We start from the raw sequence: 15,497 nt of genomic DNA, 5'->3' as shown, positions 1-15,497 counted from the left end.
AAGACCAGTTAGAAGAATATTTCAATAGTCCAGCTAAGAGACGACAGTAGCTCAGATAAGTTACCTCAAAGGGGGAGGTTTACAAAAAAACACGAGAAGTAAGAAGAACAGGAAAAAGCAGTGGAATATTACGGAATGTCACTCAAAGAACATCTAAAATCATAGTCAATTCTTGTGGAAAACTAGAACAATCAAGACGCAATGCAGCAGATCTCACAATACGGCCTGCGGTCCTCCTGCTATAAAATACTGAAATATGTTGGATAAAAATTGTTAAACAAAGACAAATACACTTCTAAGAAAACTAAGGAGGATCCCCAGAAGTCCCTATCCCTGGTTCCATCACCTGTGGCTCAGGAGTGTGGGATACATGGAATGTAGGCAGCTGTGAGTGTGCTGAGCACCCAGGTTTCTCAGACAGGACACCAACATGCAGTTTTCTCTCCTGTCTTGAAAAGAGGCACTAAGGATTTCAGCAAGGAAGTGACAAGGACTGAGCTCTGCTTTCAAAAGATTAATGTGGCAAACAGTAAAATACACAGGCTTGAAACGGGGCTGGGGAGAGGGTGAGCAGATGAACATGAGATACCATGGAGGCAAAATCAGCCAACAGTTGTGTACATACAGGCAACCATGGTGAGGGGAAGGTCAAAAATAGGATGCCTAGGTGTCATGGCTGTGGGCATGAGGCTAGTCAAGCTATTAAGGAAGATAAAGAACATGGGGAAGAGTAGATTTTGGAGGAGGGGAAATGGGTAGTGTTGGACCATAATTTACTCCTTAAGTATGAAATCTGAAGCCTCAGAGATTATTCTAGCACGAGAGGTATAGAAGGCATTAAAAATGCAGAACTGAAATCTAGAACAAGGATCCTCAAATGAGGTTTGTGAATTGGCTTCAGGGGCAGGTGTGTTACTCTCAAAACTGTATTTAAACTTTCTGTGTCTGTAGATTTTTCTGGGCTAAAGTCCATGGCTCTCATCAGATTTTCAAAGAGGTCTGTGTCAATCTGCTATTCCTTTAAAACACAGTGTGTCAACTTCGGATATTTTCAATCTTTTGATTGTTCTGCAACTTCAGATGATGTGTCTAGGTGTCAATTTCTTTTTACTTAGCCTGTTTGAGATTCACTGTATTTCCTCTATCTGAGAATTGGTATCTTCCATCCGTTCTGGAACATTCTAAGCCATTTTCTCTTCCACTTTCTAATTTCTCTGTTCCTACCTATAACACAGCCTAATGTTTTTGTTAACTACCACTCTACATCTCAGACCTTCCATTGAGGAATATCTTCCTACTTGTGAATAAATACAAATGAACACTGCATAAAACAGCACAGAGTTTTGCTGTTGAAATGTAGTGTAAAATTGAAAATCATAAACTTCTCATCTTCAATACAGAAAAAAACACTGCACAAAATCCTTGAGCAGAAAGGCGCTAGGCTGATTTTTTAAATGAAGACACGTTATATCTTAGAGTGTAAAGCTAATCATTATGCTGTGGACCGGAGAACAGTGCTTAAGAGAAACAAGGCACAGAACTGCCCACAGACACAAAATAAATCCAAGACAAAGCTTCAGGGGCAAACAAGTTTAAGAAACACGTACCCATGAGATCTGAGTTATCACAGACTTATTGTATACATCTTCTTGCGAACTGTATATTTTTCTGCCTAAAAAGAAAGCTAGATAAAAACATTGATACACCACCAACTCAGGCAGCTGGGGAGGTGGGAGTTCTACACCAGAATGTTTCCAAAAATATGCTATTTGGGGGCTGATTGATTTTCTCCCCCAACTAAATTCCGTTCTGGTTCTTTTTGGTAATGTTTCAAAGTGCAGGCTGAGCTCTTGATCTTTTGGGAGGCACAGGCAAGACAAAAGGCCAAACTCACTAATGAAAACTTGCTGAACTTACTTTTCAGAATTCCATTCGAAGTCACGAAAAACCCTTTTGGCCCTGCTCCCAGACTAGTAAAACGAACATCTCAAATCCCTAGAGGCTAAGATAGCTCGTTCCACTAAAACCAAATACACATCTTCTCCTGACAGCTGGTTGTCTTAGCATACTCAGGACTATATATTTATCAAAGGAAAAAAAAAAAAAAAACTCTAGGAGCACAATATTTATTATAGGATTATCTCAGTGACTCAAGTAAACATGAGTAAAGCTAAATTAAACCATGCTTACTATGATGTTCTATTACTTAAATCCTGACACAAAATCACCCCAAGAGATCTGGGGTCTTATTTCTTGAGACAACTGATGTTGGTTAAAAAAGCGGGGGGGGGGCAAAGAATTATCTTTTCTTTAAAATCTGTCTTTAGTTATACAATTTTTCTAATTATTCTAAAAAATCTTTTGAGCATCTAAAACAAAAATTTTCTATTCCGTTAAGATGTTGAATTCAGTACTAAATTTAAATAAAATCACAAAATATTGAATTTGCTCACTTACTTTATCTGATATATCCGAATTTAATATCCATAATTTCATTAAATCTCACCCATAATTCTAAGTAGTATTATTTTAATTTTCAGCTCCTCCCAACCCTTTCCCTAGGCCCTTTAGACAAGTTTCAGTTTATCCCAGCCTTTTTGGATTACAGGCTATCCAAATGTTCCAAGTGACCATGTCGGTGGCCAGACACACTGTGGGGTAAAGGCAGGGAAAAGAGGGCTGGAGAGGCCACAACAGGAGGAGATGATAGGTCACATAAGATCAAAAGCATATTTACCACCTTCTGGATTCAGCTGATCTAGGAAATAAAGCTCCACCTCTAGGAAACATGACCAGGGGCCCATAAGGGAAATAAGCCTGCTGGCTGGGCCACAAGACACATGCACTTTGGAGACCACTTGCCTCTGTAGCACAGGGATCCAACAGGTTCAAAACCTTCTGATCTGCCAGGGAGTCCAGTCAGTGGGAGCTGCAGCTGAGCTCAGGCAGGGCCAGCTTGGCGGAACATGGGCTGTGGCTCACTAGCCCTCAAATGATGGAAACAGAGGTCCACCCTTAAGGAGTGTATAGTCCAGGGAAACAGTATGACAACAGAGGCACGAACACAGGTGGGAAAAGTGCAGTCTTGCCGGGGAGGCAGGTGGTGGTGGTCAGGAAAAGTTCCATAGGGGAGGTGGGGACTGAGAAGATCTATGAGGATAGACAGAAGTTTGACAGATTCTACAGGAAAGGGAAATAAAATTCAACATTCTCGTAGAAGCAGCAGCCCAAGCAAAGATATGGAAGTGAAAAAAATACAAGGTGTGTTCACAGGAAATCCCAGAAAACTAGCTTGGCTGAACAACAGGATACACACAGAACCCAGATCGGGATAGAAAAGTCAGCTGGGACGACAAGAGAAAAAGTTCTGGATGTCACACTGAGAGATGTGTACTGAATTCAGTTGGTGATGGGGGGGGGGGGTGCACTGATGGTGCTGAGCAGGGAAAGAACATTATATGACCTGAACTTCCTTCAGGAAGACAGTGACAGCTCCGTGCTGGATAAACTAACATAGGAAGAAAAGTTAAAAGGCCATCAGGAGACATAGCAACTGAAGGACTAAACTAGGAAATGACAGTAGGAATGACCAGAAGGACAGATATAATGGAGGGAGGATTTACAAAACGGGGGTAGGCTAACACCATTTGGATGCAGCACCTGGACGCCTAAGAAACTGGGCGTGTCCTGAATAGAAACAGGGCTGTGAGGAAGAAACCTTGGTTTACTGGAGGAATGAGGAGTTTGGGTGCAGACACTTCCAATTTCAGGTGTCAACTGAACACATGGACAGACAGGTGTATCAAGCGTCTAGAAAAGCAGATCTACAAGCAGGGAGAAAAGCTGAGGTTAGGGATGGGGATTTAGGGGGGCATCCACAAAGAGGTAGGGTTCTGGGGATGAAATCGCGGGAAACATAATTTAGCATAATTTAATGGGTTGAAAAAGGAAGAAGAGTCAGCGGAGGAGACCGGGAAGGGTCTAAGAACTCCAGGTCATAGAGGAAAAGAGATGTATTCTAGAACATGTTAGGGATACTCCACGAGGATCAGATGGGATGGTCAAGTGAAAGCACTTTAAACATTTGAAAGGACTAAACAAATACATTTTTATGATTTTCACAGTAGCACATGTTTAATCTCTAGAGAAGCCACATTGTGCGAGAAGAGCCAGGCTTCCCAAAATCTTCCACAGAGTCCCCTCTCCACCAAGTCAAATGGAAACATGATCTCGTCCCGCCCTGTACTTTCACAGTACTCACAAAGTCGGATTTTGGTATCTGTACAACTCAAGAAGCACTACCTGAGCATCGTCCGCATGCCCACACTGCAGGGGGCGCTTTCCTCTGTGTCCCCCTTGGAGGAAATGAAATGGAAAGAGGATTTACCCACCTTTGCAGAGGATGCCATGAGTGAGGCTTCAAAAGGATAAGTATCTTGAGCCAAGACTGCCAGGTAATGAGTGGAAGAACCAGGGGCCTCTGATGCCAAGTCTTACCGTGCCTTTTCTACTAAAACACGAGCTGGGACTTGCCCTATCTGTTCTTATTTCCCTTACAATCAAGCAAACTAATAAAGGCACAGCCATATCTCATTTATCTTGATATCCTCTGAAGCACCCAGCCAAGGGCCTGACACTTGGTCAATTCTTGTGCTTTCATTGCCTGAAAGTACTTGCGGGCACACGGGCCTCCCCAATGGTGAGCATCTGTGGGCTGCTAAGCGTTGAGGACTTATTTCTAAGGCGGACTGTAACTTAACAACAAAAAGTTCTAAAAACAAATTCTGTACTTGTGAAAGATGCCACCTGGTCTGCCTCAGGGGCTGAAATCCTCTTTTTATGCACCGAGTGGGAACAGCACAGGGAGTGACAAGCTGGCTTTCTTCAAACCACTCCCACCAATGGGCTCAAGCCAAGAAACAGGCCTACACCTTTCGGGAAAGAGAAGTGCCCGTTTCACCTCTGGTGTCGCTGCTGGTACTGCCAACAGTCTGAGAAGGAGGGAAAGGGAGAGCAGGTTTGGTGCCAGGTCTGATGATGTAACCTTGCAAGGCCAGCTTGTCTGCCAGGAAAAAAAAGGCAACCGGCTTAGAAACTAGGGTTTTTTTTTCCCCCTCCCTTAATATTCAACTGAAGTCTATTTTGCATAACTGACCACTAGCTGGTTCTGTTTTGTTTAATGAACTGTACTTAGTGTCTCATTTACCTGACTGGTTTGGGTTCCTTGGAAAACAATATATAGAGAGCCTGAAATAAGTGTATTTCATAAATGTCCCGTGTGCAAGAAGAATGCGCAGTTCTCCGAAGCTTTACTTTGCAAGCCATACACGTGCACAGTGGGAGACCAGGAATAACATACATCTAAACACCATAAAGGCGCACAGTTAGGCTCCAGTGTCGCCAGAAACACCAGAAACTCTTCCAGGATCCTGGGCAAAAAGACAGACTTCTGAAGTGGGATTATATTTTAGAGCTTCATTCATTATAATACACTTGGGAGTTTTCAACCCCATGTCTCTGACAGATGTTCCCTTTTGTGGGGATTGTCTAATTTGAGGACATTTGGTAACCATGTCCCTAGAAATCTTTAGGATACAGCAAATTGATCCCTCTTCCCACATGTGAAGACAAGACCCAAAGGAGCCTCTTCCTATTTCTAGGACTAGTTAGTGCAAGCATAATATTCCTGCCCACTGCATGGACAACTTAGGGCAGAGAAACATTAGCCAGACTGAAATGAGGTATCTCCCAGGCTCAAGATACCTTTCCATGCCCATGGAGAGCAGAGAGAGGGAATGCAAGTCTTTTCTTGCCAATTTTCACCTAATGTGGATCAGGCCATTGATCTACGTTATCACTGACCCACATTGATCAGGCCTGGATCCCTGCCTGTCAAATGCACTGCATGGGGCTTGGAACTTCCTAGAAAGAGCCATAGCAAAAGCCAAAAAGAATACAAGCCTCAGCTTACGGCAAGCATCTGGCACTGGCTTTGGGCGGGGCCACATGGGATGCTTTCCCCATGACTCCTGAGAGCACTCTCCAAGTCTGAGTCTATAATCAATGCTTGGATGGCTCCAAGTTGACAGGACAGTATGAAACAGAGAAAACAAATGAGACCTTAACACAATATCAAAGACCAGTACCAGCCTCTCCTCATTCAGTTCTTAAAATCTATCCTATAACCTTGCCCTTACTGAAATGACATTACCTCCGTTCTATACACTGAACTCTGCGTGAGTTAACCAAAGATATTAATAACTTTAGTAACTATGTAAGCCCTTAGAAAGTCATACCACAAATTTGGCCAATTTCCATTTTAACCTTTTTTCTGAAACCTCATTTTTATTTTTTTTTATTTGTTTTTAAGATTTATTTATTTGAAAGAGAGAGAATGAGAGAGAGAGAGAGCACATGAGAGGGGGGAGGGTCAGAGGGAGAAGCAGACTCCCCGCCGAGCAAGGAGCCCGATGCGGGACTCGATCCCGGGACTCCAGGATCATGACCTGAGCCGAAGGCAGTCGCCTAACCAACTGAGCCACCCAGGCGCCCCATTGAAACCTCATTTTTAAAACTTCTACTCAAGGATGTAAGAACTTTTGGCAGTTTTCATTGGTATTACAAAGGCAGTTCTATTAAGTGAATCTGTATCAACCAAGAAAGATGTAAGACCCCTCCAGTGCAGCAGAGGGGTAAGAATTTTTTATTGACCCATTATACTGCCAACCAGGCTCCTAGTCCCCCTGTACTGCATTTCTGCAAGACATTAACATAATGAAAAGACTTGTTCCTGCCCTGGAGTAGCTTGCAATTTAGTAAAAGATGGGAAAACAAATACACATCACTAACTAAATCTGTGATGAGCAGATTCTAATTGACACAAATTCAGTATTAAAAGAGTTCAGGGAATGGCTAGAGAAGGCAGCCCAATGGTGCTCAGGAGAAATGGTAGAGACAGGACTTGGAAAGGTCTATTTCAACAGGAAAAGGGTGTTAGAGAAGGCACTGACTGCACACGGAGGTAACAGCTTTAGCAAAGGCCCATGGGCAAGAGCACACAGGTAAATTAAGAAACGTTACAGTGATGGGAGTCTGGCTAAACGACAGGCTACTGGAGGGAAAAGTGTAAGAAACTGACCTGGAAAAGTAAGATGCAGCCAGTTCTTAACATGAAAAAAGAGGGAGGACATGTAGAAAGCTAGATTTTAGAGGAAATAACTTTTCAAATATAGCCTTCACTGATAATTTGTCACATCATATCTCAGATTTTTAGAGGGAGAAATATTTTAATAGCAAGTTTATTTGCAAACCAGGTGTAGTAACTTCAAAGGAAAATAACGTGGGTGCTGAGAAAATCATTCTTCCGGGCTGGCAAATTCCTGTCTACAGCTTAACTAATAATATTCTTATTACCTACATCTTGCGATGGTTTCATTGAGATCCCTCTTTTCTCATTACCAACATACCTTCTTAATTCATCGCGTATGTAGAGTGACGACTTAGAACTAGTATCTGCTCACTTATTTACCCATCCTCTCCTTTTCTGCCCCAACTTATCCTAACCACTCACTCCCTCATGCATTCTTCTCCCACGAGCGCTATCGATAACAACAACCTTAATAGCTCCCACGAGCTATAGTACCAGGCACGGCAATTAATGCAATAAGAACAGTGCTTAATATAATCCTCAAAATTCCACTATAAAATAGGTATGACTAGCCCCATTTTGAAGCAAGTTCAAAGACGTTAAAGATTTTACCAACTGGTAAGTGGCAGGACCCGGGTTTAAAGCAGATATGCTCACCCCGAGAGCCCTGGCCTATTTATTACCGGTTCATCATACTGCCTCCAACACTCTTTGGCGTCTTTACCGATATGGGTTAGTACTTTCAATTAAAAATTAAAGCATTCAGTGAACTGTGTGCTACTGTAAAATCCTGTCCTAGGTGCTCTCCGCGGTATACAAATAAATGACAGAATGCTTGGGACGCCTGGGTGGCTCAGTCGGTTAGGCGTCTGCCTTCAGCTCAGGTCATGATCCCAGGGTCCTGGGATCGAGTCCCGCATCAGGCTCCCTGCTCTGCGGGGAGCCTGCTTCTCCCTCTGCCTCTGCCTCTCTCTCTCTCTGTCTCTCATGAATAAATAAATAAAATCTTTAAAAAAAAAAAAAATGACAGAATGCCTGTAGATTACTGATGCTCCTCGTCACCGCTACGTGACAATGAACACCTATGTCTTCTATCAGTGTGGAAGATGGTGTGTCCATGATTCACGAAGTTGAACAACCAGGGCCAGAGGGAGTAAAAATGACTCAGGATATGAATGCTGGATGGTGACCATACCTCACAGACAGAAATCAGCCAACCCTGACTGACTGACAGAGATTTTTAATCATACATTTCAAATCAGAATCTGTAAAAACTCTCTCTGTCGATGGAAAATCTGTCCTGTCAGAAGTTCCCAACCAAATCTGCTTACAATCTATTTTCAATGAGCCTCAGCTTCCTTTGAAGTAGAATAAGCTTCTGAAGCATTTCAGCTAACAATAAGCACATTGTGACGCTAGCCCTCGTAAAATTCATTACCAACGAGTAAAGTTACTTGGTAAAACACAAATGTGGTATATCAAACTACTTGTACCCTAGAGCCTGAAAGTTGTGTAAAATTATATAGTGCTATTCAGACACAGAAGGGAAATTCAAATGTGTCATCTTTTTAAGCTACCTGCTTTTAAGATCACCATTACTAACTTCCGAATAAGTTTTTGCTAATATTTTCAGGAGGCCAGTTACATTTTTACAAATAACTACATCTTACAAAAATATAAGAAATTGGATAGGACGCTGTTGAGCAGTCCTCTTTAGGCTATAACCATATGTACCCAGGGAACATTTGGAAGGAGTCGCAGTTTCGTATTCCGCCTGCCTACTCATCTCTCTCTACAAAGGTACAGTATTCATATCACAAGTTGCACAACTAAAACTCATCCAGAGACTGCAGTGGCAAATACTAACTGCATTTACTCTGCAATCTAAACTCCTGACACAACTCATTTTTAAGAAAATGAAAGTCAATAAGGAGAAATCACCTTAAGAGTTCAAGAGTGGCAAAATTATCAAGACATGTTTGGCTAACAAGGAGAAACACCAGGCTACATAAAATGAATGATGTTGATACTTACTGTTCAATTCGGGGTGACAAGTACAGCTTGGGATACACCTGAGTGGCTTCGGTGTCCTCAAAACTGACAGAAAGGAGGGCCACATCTTCTCCAGGGTCTTCATTTACATCCTTAAGCAGGGAGTGAAAAACACAATGTCATCAGTCCCTGCTCTCATATCATCTTGCCGGGGCTGAGCTCACAGCCCACTGGCACTGAGGCTAGAGCGTTTCCGGTACCTGGATTTGAATTTAGCAGCTCTGCGCATCCTTTGCCACATGCCAATCACTTCCCTAGAGTGGTGGCTTTCAAACTTTCTGACCAGAGCCGACCATGGTGAGGAGAAGACTCCCACCTATCTCATTTGTACCCCCATTCCAAGAGGGGAAAAGTGAATCTGGCGACAACCAAGAATTAGTCAAAAGCACAGTTAACAAATTGCAGTAAACATGTTGCTAATGATATATGTACTGTCTTATAATTTTTATAATGTATATATAAATGGCTTGTAATTTTCTTTTTATAGGAAGAACAGGAGATATGAACATGATTTATATCATAAGACAACAGAATCTTAAAATACCCTGTAATTTTATTATATATACCTTGATAGTATGTTGTAAGTTACTTAAATAGCAAAAATTCCCAAGAAACATATCGCTATGAACTGTGCCACCATAAAAGCAAATGGCAGGGGGTTACGTACACATTGACTTTGCCAAACAACTGCGCATGATTCATATATGAACCACAAGACACACATATCTTAAAAGCCTGGTTATCAGAATATTATAGGACAAAAACACTGTTGATCCAAATACATACCAAAAAAACATTGAGAGGTTAACAACCCATAATAAACTAAACTGGTAATGACAAAGCTAAACTTCCTGTAATTTATAATTTAAAAGCAAGAATAGTGATAATCGAATGTCATAACCAACTCAGGCCAACACTGATGAAGTGTCCTGAGTCAAAACTGGGATTTATAGGTTCGTGATTATTGCCAAGCACTGAATGTTTGCCAGACTTCTGAATAAAATACTGAGTCAGCATAAATTCTAGTAGCAAGATGGTTTTACTTTGTGAATACCATATTTTAGTAACCCTTAATCATTTTACTTGTGGTTGGTAGTGGCTCTAAGTCAAATATAAATTTTTTGAAAACTTAATAGGACTGCACATCTTTCACCCATAAGGACTGGTAAGAACTGGCCTATAGTTCTGGATTGGTTCACAGGTCCTCTGGAGGGCCCACTTGCCATCCTAGGAGGGTCCCAATCTAGACTGTAAGAATCACTGACCGTGAGCACTGAGATCCTCAGATACAGGGTTCTTGCTTCTGTCTAAAACTAACCTCACCCCTTCCTTTCCTGTACCGTGGGAAGCTGGTCATCACACTCGTCCAGCTCAGCTCTGACCTCATCCTCACTCTGCCTTCTATTGTGCCTACAGGATGCACGTGTGGCAAGGATACAAAGGGGCAAGAACCAGAAGTCTCTCCCATCTTAAAAAATAAAAACTTTAAAGGGGCATCTGGGTGGCTCAGTTGGTGGCTCAGTTGGTTAAAGTCTGTCTTTGGCTCAGGTCATGATCCCAGGGTCGTGGAATCAAGTCCCGCTTCAGGCCTCCTGCTCAGTGGGGAGTATGCTTCTCCCTCTCCCTCCACCTCTGCCGCTCCCCCTGCTCGTGCGCACTCTCTCTCATAAATAATTAAAATCTTTAAAACATAAAAAACAAAATAAAAATTCTAAAAAGAAAGAAAAGAATCATGCCAGTCTCTACACAGCATTCTCTCCCATCTCTCTCCTCTCCTTCACAGACTGCTTAAAAAAGCTGTCTGCACTTCCAGTCTCTACTCCCTTCCCTCCCATTATCCCTTAGCACAGGAGATGGCCTTCTGACCCCACTAGGCCATTGGGACTGCCCTCACCAAGGCATCCACAAAACACAGCAAATGCCTCTCTGGGCTTATCTTACTTGGTCTCTGAACAGTATTTGACATGGATGATCTCTTTCCTCTGGAAATACTCTCAGTTTCTTGCTCCTAGGAAACTACACTCTCCGATCTTCTGTCTCTCGGACCACTTCCCTCCTCCCTTTTCATGCTTCGTGTTTTTTATCCTTTTACTTGTCAATTATTTTTTGGTTTTACATGACAAAATTCAGGCTTGTTGTAACAAGTCAAGCCGTACAGAAGCTTCTAAGAAAAAGCTCTTCCGCCCTCCACTTTTAAAGGTAACCAGTATTAAACTGTTTATGGAGCTTCAAACAGCTTTCTCTATGCTCATAAGCACATATACACATACACACACTTGCATATAAATAGCTCTTTAACCTTCTGTTTTGTTTTCCTTAATGGAATTGTATTATACATATCAATCTACCAACTGCTTCCTAAATAGCCACATAATATTCCATGGCATGGATTTTTTTTTTTTTTTTTTAACCATTCCCCTAGCAACATTCCGGTTGTTTGTAGTTCTTAGCCATTTGATAGTATTACACTAAATATGCTCATATAAAGGATATATATGTATTATACTTCCAAACTGGTAACGAAAACTGAGCTTGTTAAATCAAAGGTTATGAACATTTTGCATTCTAATAGTTTGAGATTATTTTTCTAAAATTTTACAGCACTTTACATTTGGACTCCTGAACTTGCATCAGTAGGAGAGAGCACCTGTTTCTGCTCATCCTGAATAACCTGATAACACTAGCTGTGGTCATTCTGCAGTTTAATGTTGGTGTCTGACTGCTGGAAAATGGGGCCTCAGTTGAGATTCAATGACTAAAGCTGAGCAACTTTTTACTTGCTTACTGGTCATCTGTTCTGTCACTTCTCTGATCAAATCCTTTGCCCTAAAGCCTCTTGGACTTTCCTTGTTGTTGCTGTTTACTGGGCTTATTAACCCTGGTCTATCACATGTGTTATAAATATTTTCTCTCAGTCCAGCTTTTGGCTTTTTACTTTGTTTGGGGACTCTTCTGACAGCACAGAAAATTTAGATTTCTATAAACTTAAATCTGGTCAATAACTCTGAGGTTATTTACTTCCCTAGCATTTCATCTAACATTTTATTTTTACATGTAGATTTGTAATGCCACTGGAATGTGTTTTAGATAGTATGATTTACGGAGTATATAAGAGGAGGACCTTAGTACAGTGCCTGGAACACAGAAACCACTCCATGTTTGCTGAATGAATACAACAGTAAACAAATTAATGCTAATTTCTAACCTTTATTCTCCACACCTAGTGCTTTTCAGGAACTGGCTTTACAAAAGTTGCTTCAGCAGTGGTATCTGGAAACAGTACTGACTCCTTGCTCCTGCCCCCATAATACACCAACGTCCCTAGAACCATTGGTTTCAAAAGGAGAGTAAAGATTGGGAATCTGAGTTTAGTTATCATTTCTTGCTCTTTGACAGATGATTAAATATTCAACGTTGAATGCTCCTTTCTGTAAAATGAGGATGGAAATTTTAAAAATTACTTAGGTCTCAATAAATAGAAACTATGTAATTCTATAACACAACTCTAAAACTCATAAAATATCTAAAACTAAGGTGGAAGCTGAGTTTGAAAATATTCACATTCAGAGAGACAAATTCATTTGATGATCTAAGTATAGAAGTAGTCCTCTTTAGTGTTAGATTGGTCATCTTAAAGTAAAATAATGAAAAAAGAACCAACATTGATTTTCAGACACCTTCCCCCAGTGATTGAGTTTCCTTGTTAAAGGTCAAGGCGCTGACCACAAGTCACAAAACCTGGTTAAAAACAAAAACAAGGGGCGCCTGGGTGGCTCAGTCAGTTAAGTGGCTGCCTTCGGTTCAGGTCATGATCCCAGGGTCTGGGATCGAGCCCCGCATCGGGCTCCCTGCTCGGCAGAGAGCCTGCTTCTCCCCCTCTCCCTCTGTCTGCCGCTCTGCCTGCTTGTGCTCTCTCTCTCTCTCTGTTAAATAAATAAATAAAAATCTTTAAAAAAAAAAAAACACTGCAAAAAACGAGAGGCCACTGGAAACCTTTTTAATTAGCAGCTTCACTCCATATACCTGGATAATTTATAATTATTTCCTTTTCCTACTTTTTAACTTCTCATTTCACTGCTATTTAAGCAAAGAACAGAAATGCTCAGAGACAGTCCTCCAAACAAATGGAATGACCCTGGTTTATATAATCAACATTTATCATCTGGCATCCTGCAAAAAGTACATGAAATATTAGTCTGAATAGGAAAACAGTTGTTTCCAGGAGTTCCTTTTATGAACTACTTTTAATATAATTTACTTGCCTTGGTGTGACACATGAGTTTCCCCTGAATTGGTATTTGATTTCTAATGGATACCTAAGTTTGACTCTGAGTGCTTAAATAAGCCCAAAGAGTTCCAAAAATACAAATCTACACAGTACTGCTTCCAGTTTCTGCAACTCTAACAGGCTTGTACATGTGTTCCTTCCCATCTGGGAGATTATAAAAGAAGCTCTTGTACTGTGGTTCTTAGAAGCTAACATTACAGATGATTATTGTAACCACTAATGGCAACATTTGGAAAGCAGGGGGAGGTTATAGTGTAGTAGGGGACACTTAAAAATGCACAAGTATACATTTTCAAGGCTTTCTATCTGTACCATCTAAAATTGCAGAGGCTAAAATGGGGGGAAAGATGTCAAATCTGCTGAAGCAAAAAAGAGTATTGCCTCCTACCTTTACCAAAGCGTTATCAGGCGCTGATATACATTATGGCAAGGAAATAATGGCCATGATATTTTGCTGAGACTTAACAATGGATCTGGCTCAGCACTTGGCTATAGAACAGAAAGGGGTTCCTATGGCTTATAGTGAATATTCACTAGGTGGTGAGTTCCTTGCAGGCTGGGAGCTTTTCCTGTTTGTTTTTGTATACCCAATGTCTGAAACAGCACATATATGGCAAACTGGTTGGAGAAAAAAAAAAAAAAAACTGATTAATGCTGGAAAGATTGTAAGAATGAGTAAATGATGGAGTTAACAGAAAGTACTTTCAGTTAGGAAGATTCTCAATACCTATTTCATTTTTCCTTAAATCTATGACTACTTAAGATTTTATTAAAGAAAACTCAAGTCTGAACCATATACAAGCAAAAGATGCACCTCCTAATAAGAGGTAACATTCTGTGTAGGTCATAATGCCTTATTCATATAACTATTCTCAGTTGGGGCTCTTTACAAATATCAAAAGGGTGTAGAAAAAAACAACGATTAGCCTTGGAAACGAAAGTAAACACAAGCACAATTTATCATTATGCTGTATCCCTTTGATGTGCTAATTCCAAGTGAGGCTAGCAGCCATTAAACAATATATGTTGAATGTCAATATAGGTACAAACTACCAGTTAACTATTGCTGACAGACATGAGCTGAACAATAAATATTACAAATTACAGGTCACTTAAGAAGACTGTAAAAAAGCCACTGTACTCCTCAATTCAAAAGGATAAAAACAAGTCTATAACCATTCCTAGCAAAACCAGTTTGTAGACAATAAGGACTATAAAGAAGCCACTATACAGTATGTCAAAAATCAAGTAAGAACCATTCTGAGTTACACTTAAATGGTATTAAATTAGACCCAGGACTAATCATGATTCCAAGAGTGACTAAAACTAGGTCTCAGGAAGCACCTCTTTATACAAAAAGCTATCAGTTTTTGAAAAACTGTAAGCAAATTAAAAACTTCCAAAACAGATCCTTATTTTTTAAAAATACTAAGTAAGATTTGTACTTTAGAGGCCCCAATATTTTGATACTATGGACACATCAACAAGCTACATAAATCTAGATTTTTCAAAGTCAAGTTTCTCCAAGAGAACAAAACTTTCACAGTGCTACCATTCATTCACGCATTTAACAAAGTAAGTAAGATATACATAGCATGTTACAAATGTTATGGAGAAAAATTAAAGCAGGGAAAGGGGAAAAGGAATAAGGAGGGAATGGAAGATTAAAGAGAGTGGTGAAAGGTGGTTTGTGGACTCAGCAGTGGACTCTCATTAAGACAGGAGACCCAGGATAGAAAGATCTCTTGGATCTCTTGCGTTGTCTATCAATACAAGCAGCCCAATCAAAATTGGGTTTAGATTCTACTGGCATTAAGACATGACAATGAATATGCCAGAAATGGAATTAAATTTTAAGCAAAAGAAAGACTGAAGAACAAGGAAAATGATGTAGGTAAGACCTTAGTCTCACTGCTAAGGGGTCTCTCCAATAATGACACTGGTCATTTTAGAAATCAGGTCACTTCCTCTTCACCAAAATGCTGGGAAATGTACAAGTGCCAGGGAAAG

At 40.7% G+C, this 15,497-nt stretch overlaps 1 protein-coding gene across 1 annotated transcript in view; it reads right to left on the bottom strand.

Annotated features, from left to right (window-relative positions):
* The window catches only part of BABAM2 (BRISC and BRCA1 A complex member 2), a 398,034-nt gene that overhangs the window by 169,720 nt on the left and 212,817 nt on the right, over positions 1-15,497 (bottom strand). The window contains exon 7 of the mRNA XM_021697338.2: positions 9,182-9,291. Coding sequence (XP_021553013.1) covers positions 9,182-9,291 — 110 coding nt within the window. The remainder of the gene's footprint in view (positions 1-9,181; positions 9,292-15,497) is intronic.

Source organism: Neomonachus schauinslandi, chromosome 10 (assembly GCF_002201575.2).
Source record: "Neomonachus schauinslandi chromosome 10, ASM220157v2, whole genome shotgun sequence".
In the NCBI taxonomy this organism is placed as follows: domain Eukaryota; kingdom Metazoa; phylum Chordata; class Mammalia; order Carnivora; family Phocidae; genus Neomonachus; species Neomonachus schauinslandi.
Note: the sequence above shows the minus strand (reverse complement) of the source record. Positions and strands in the feature narration are given on the sequence as shown.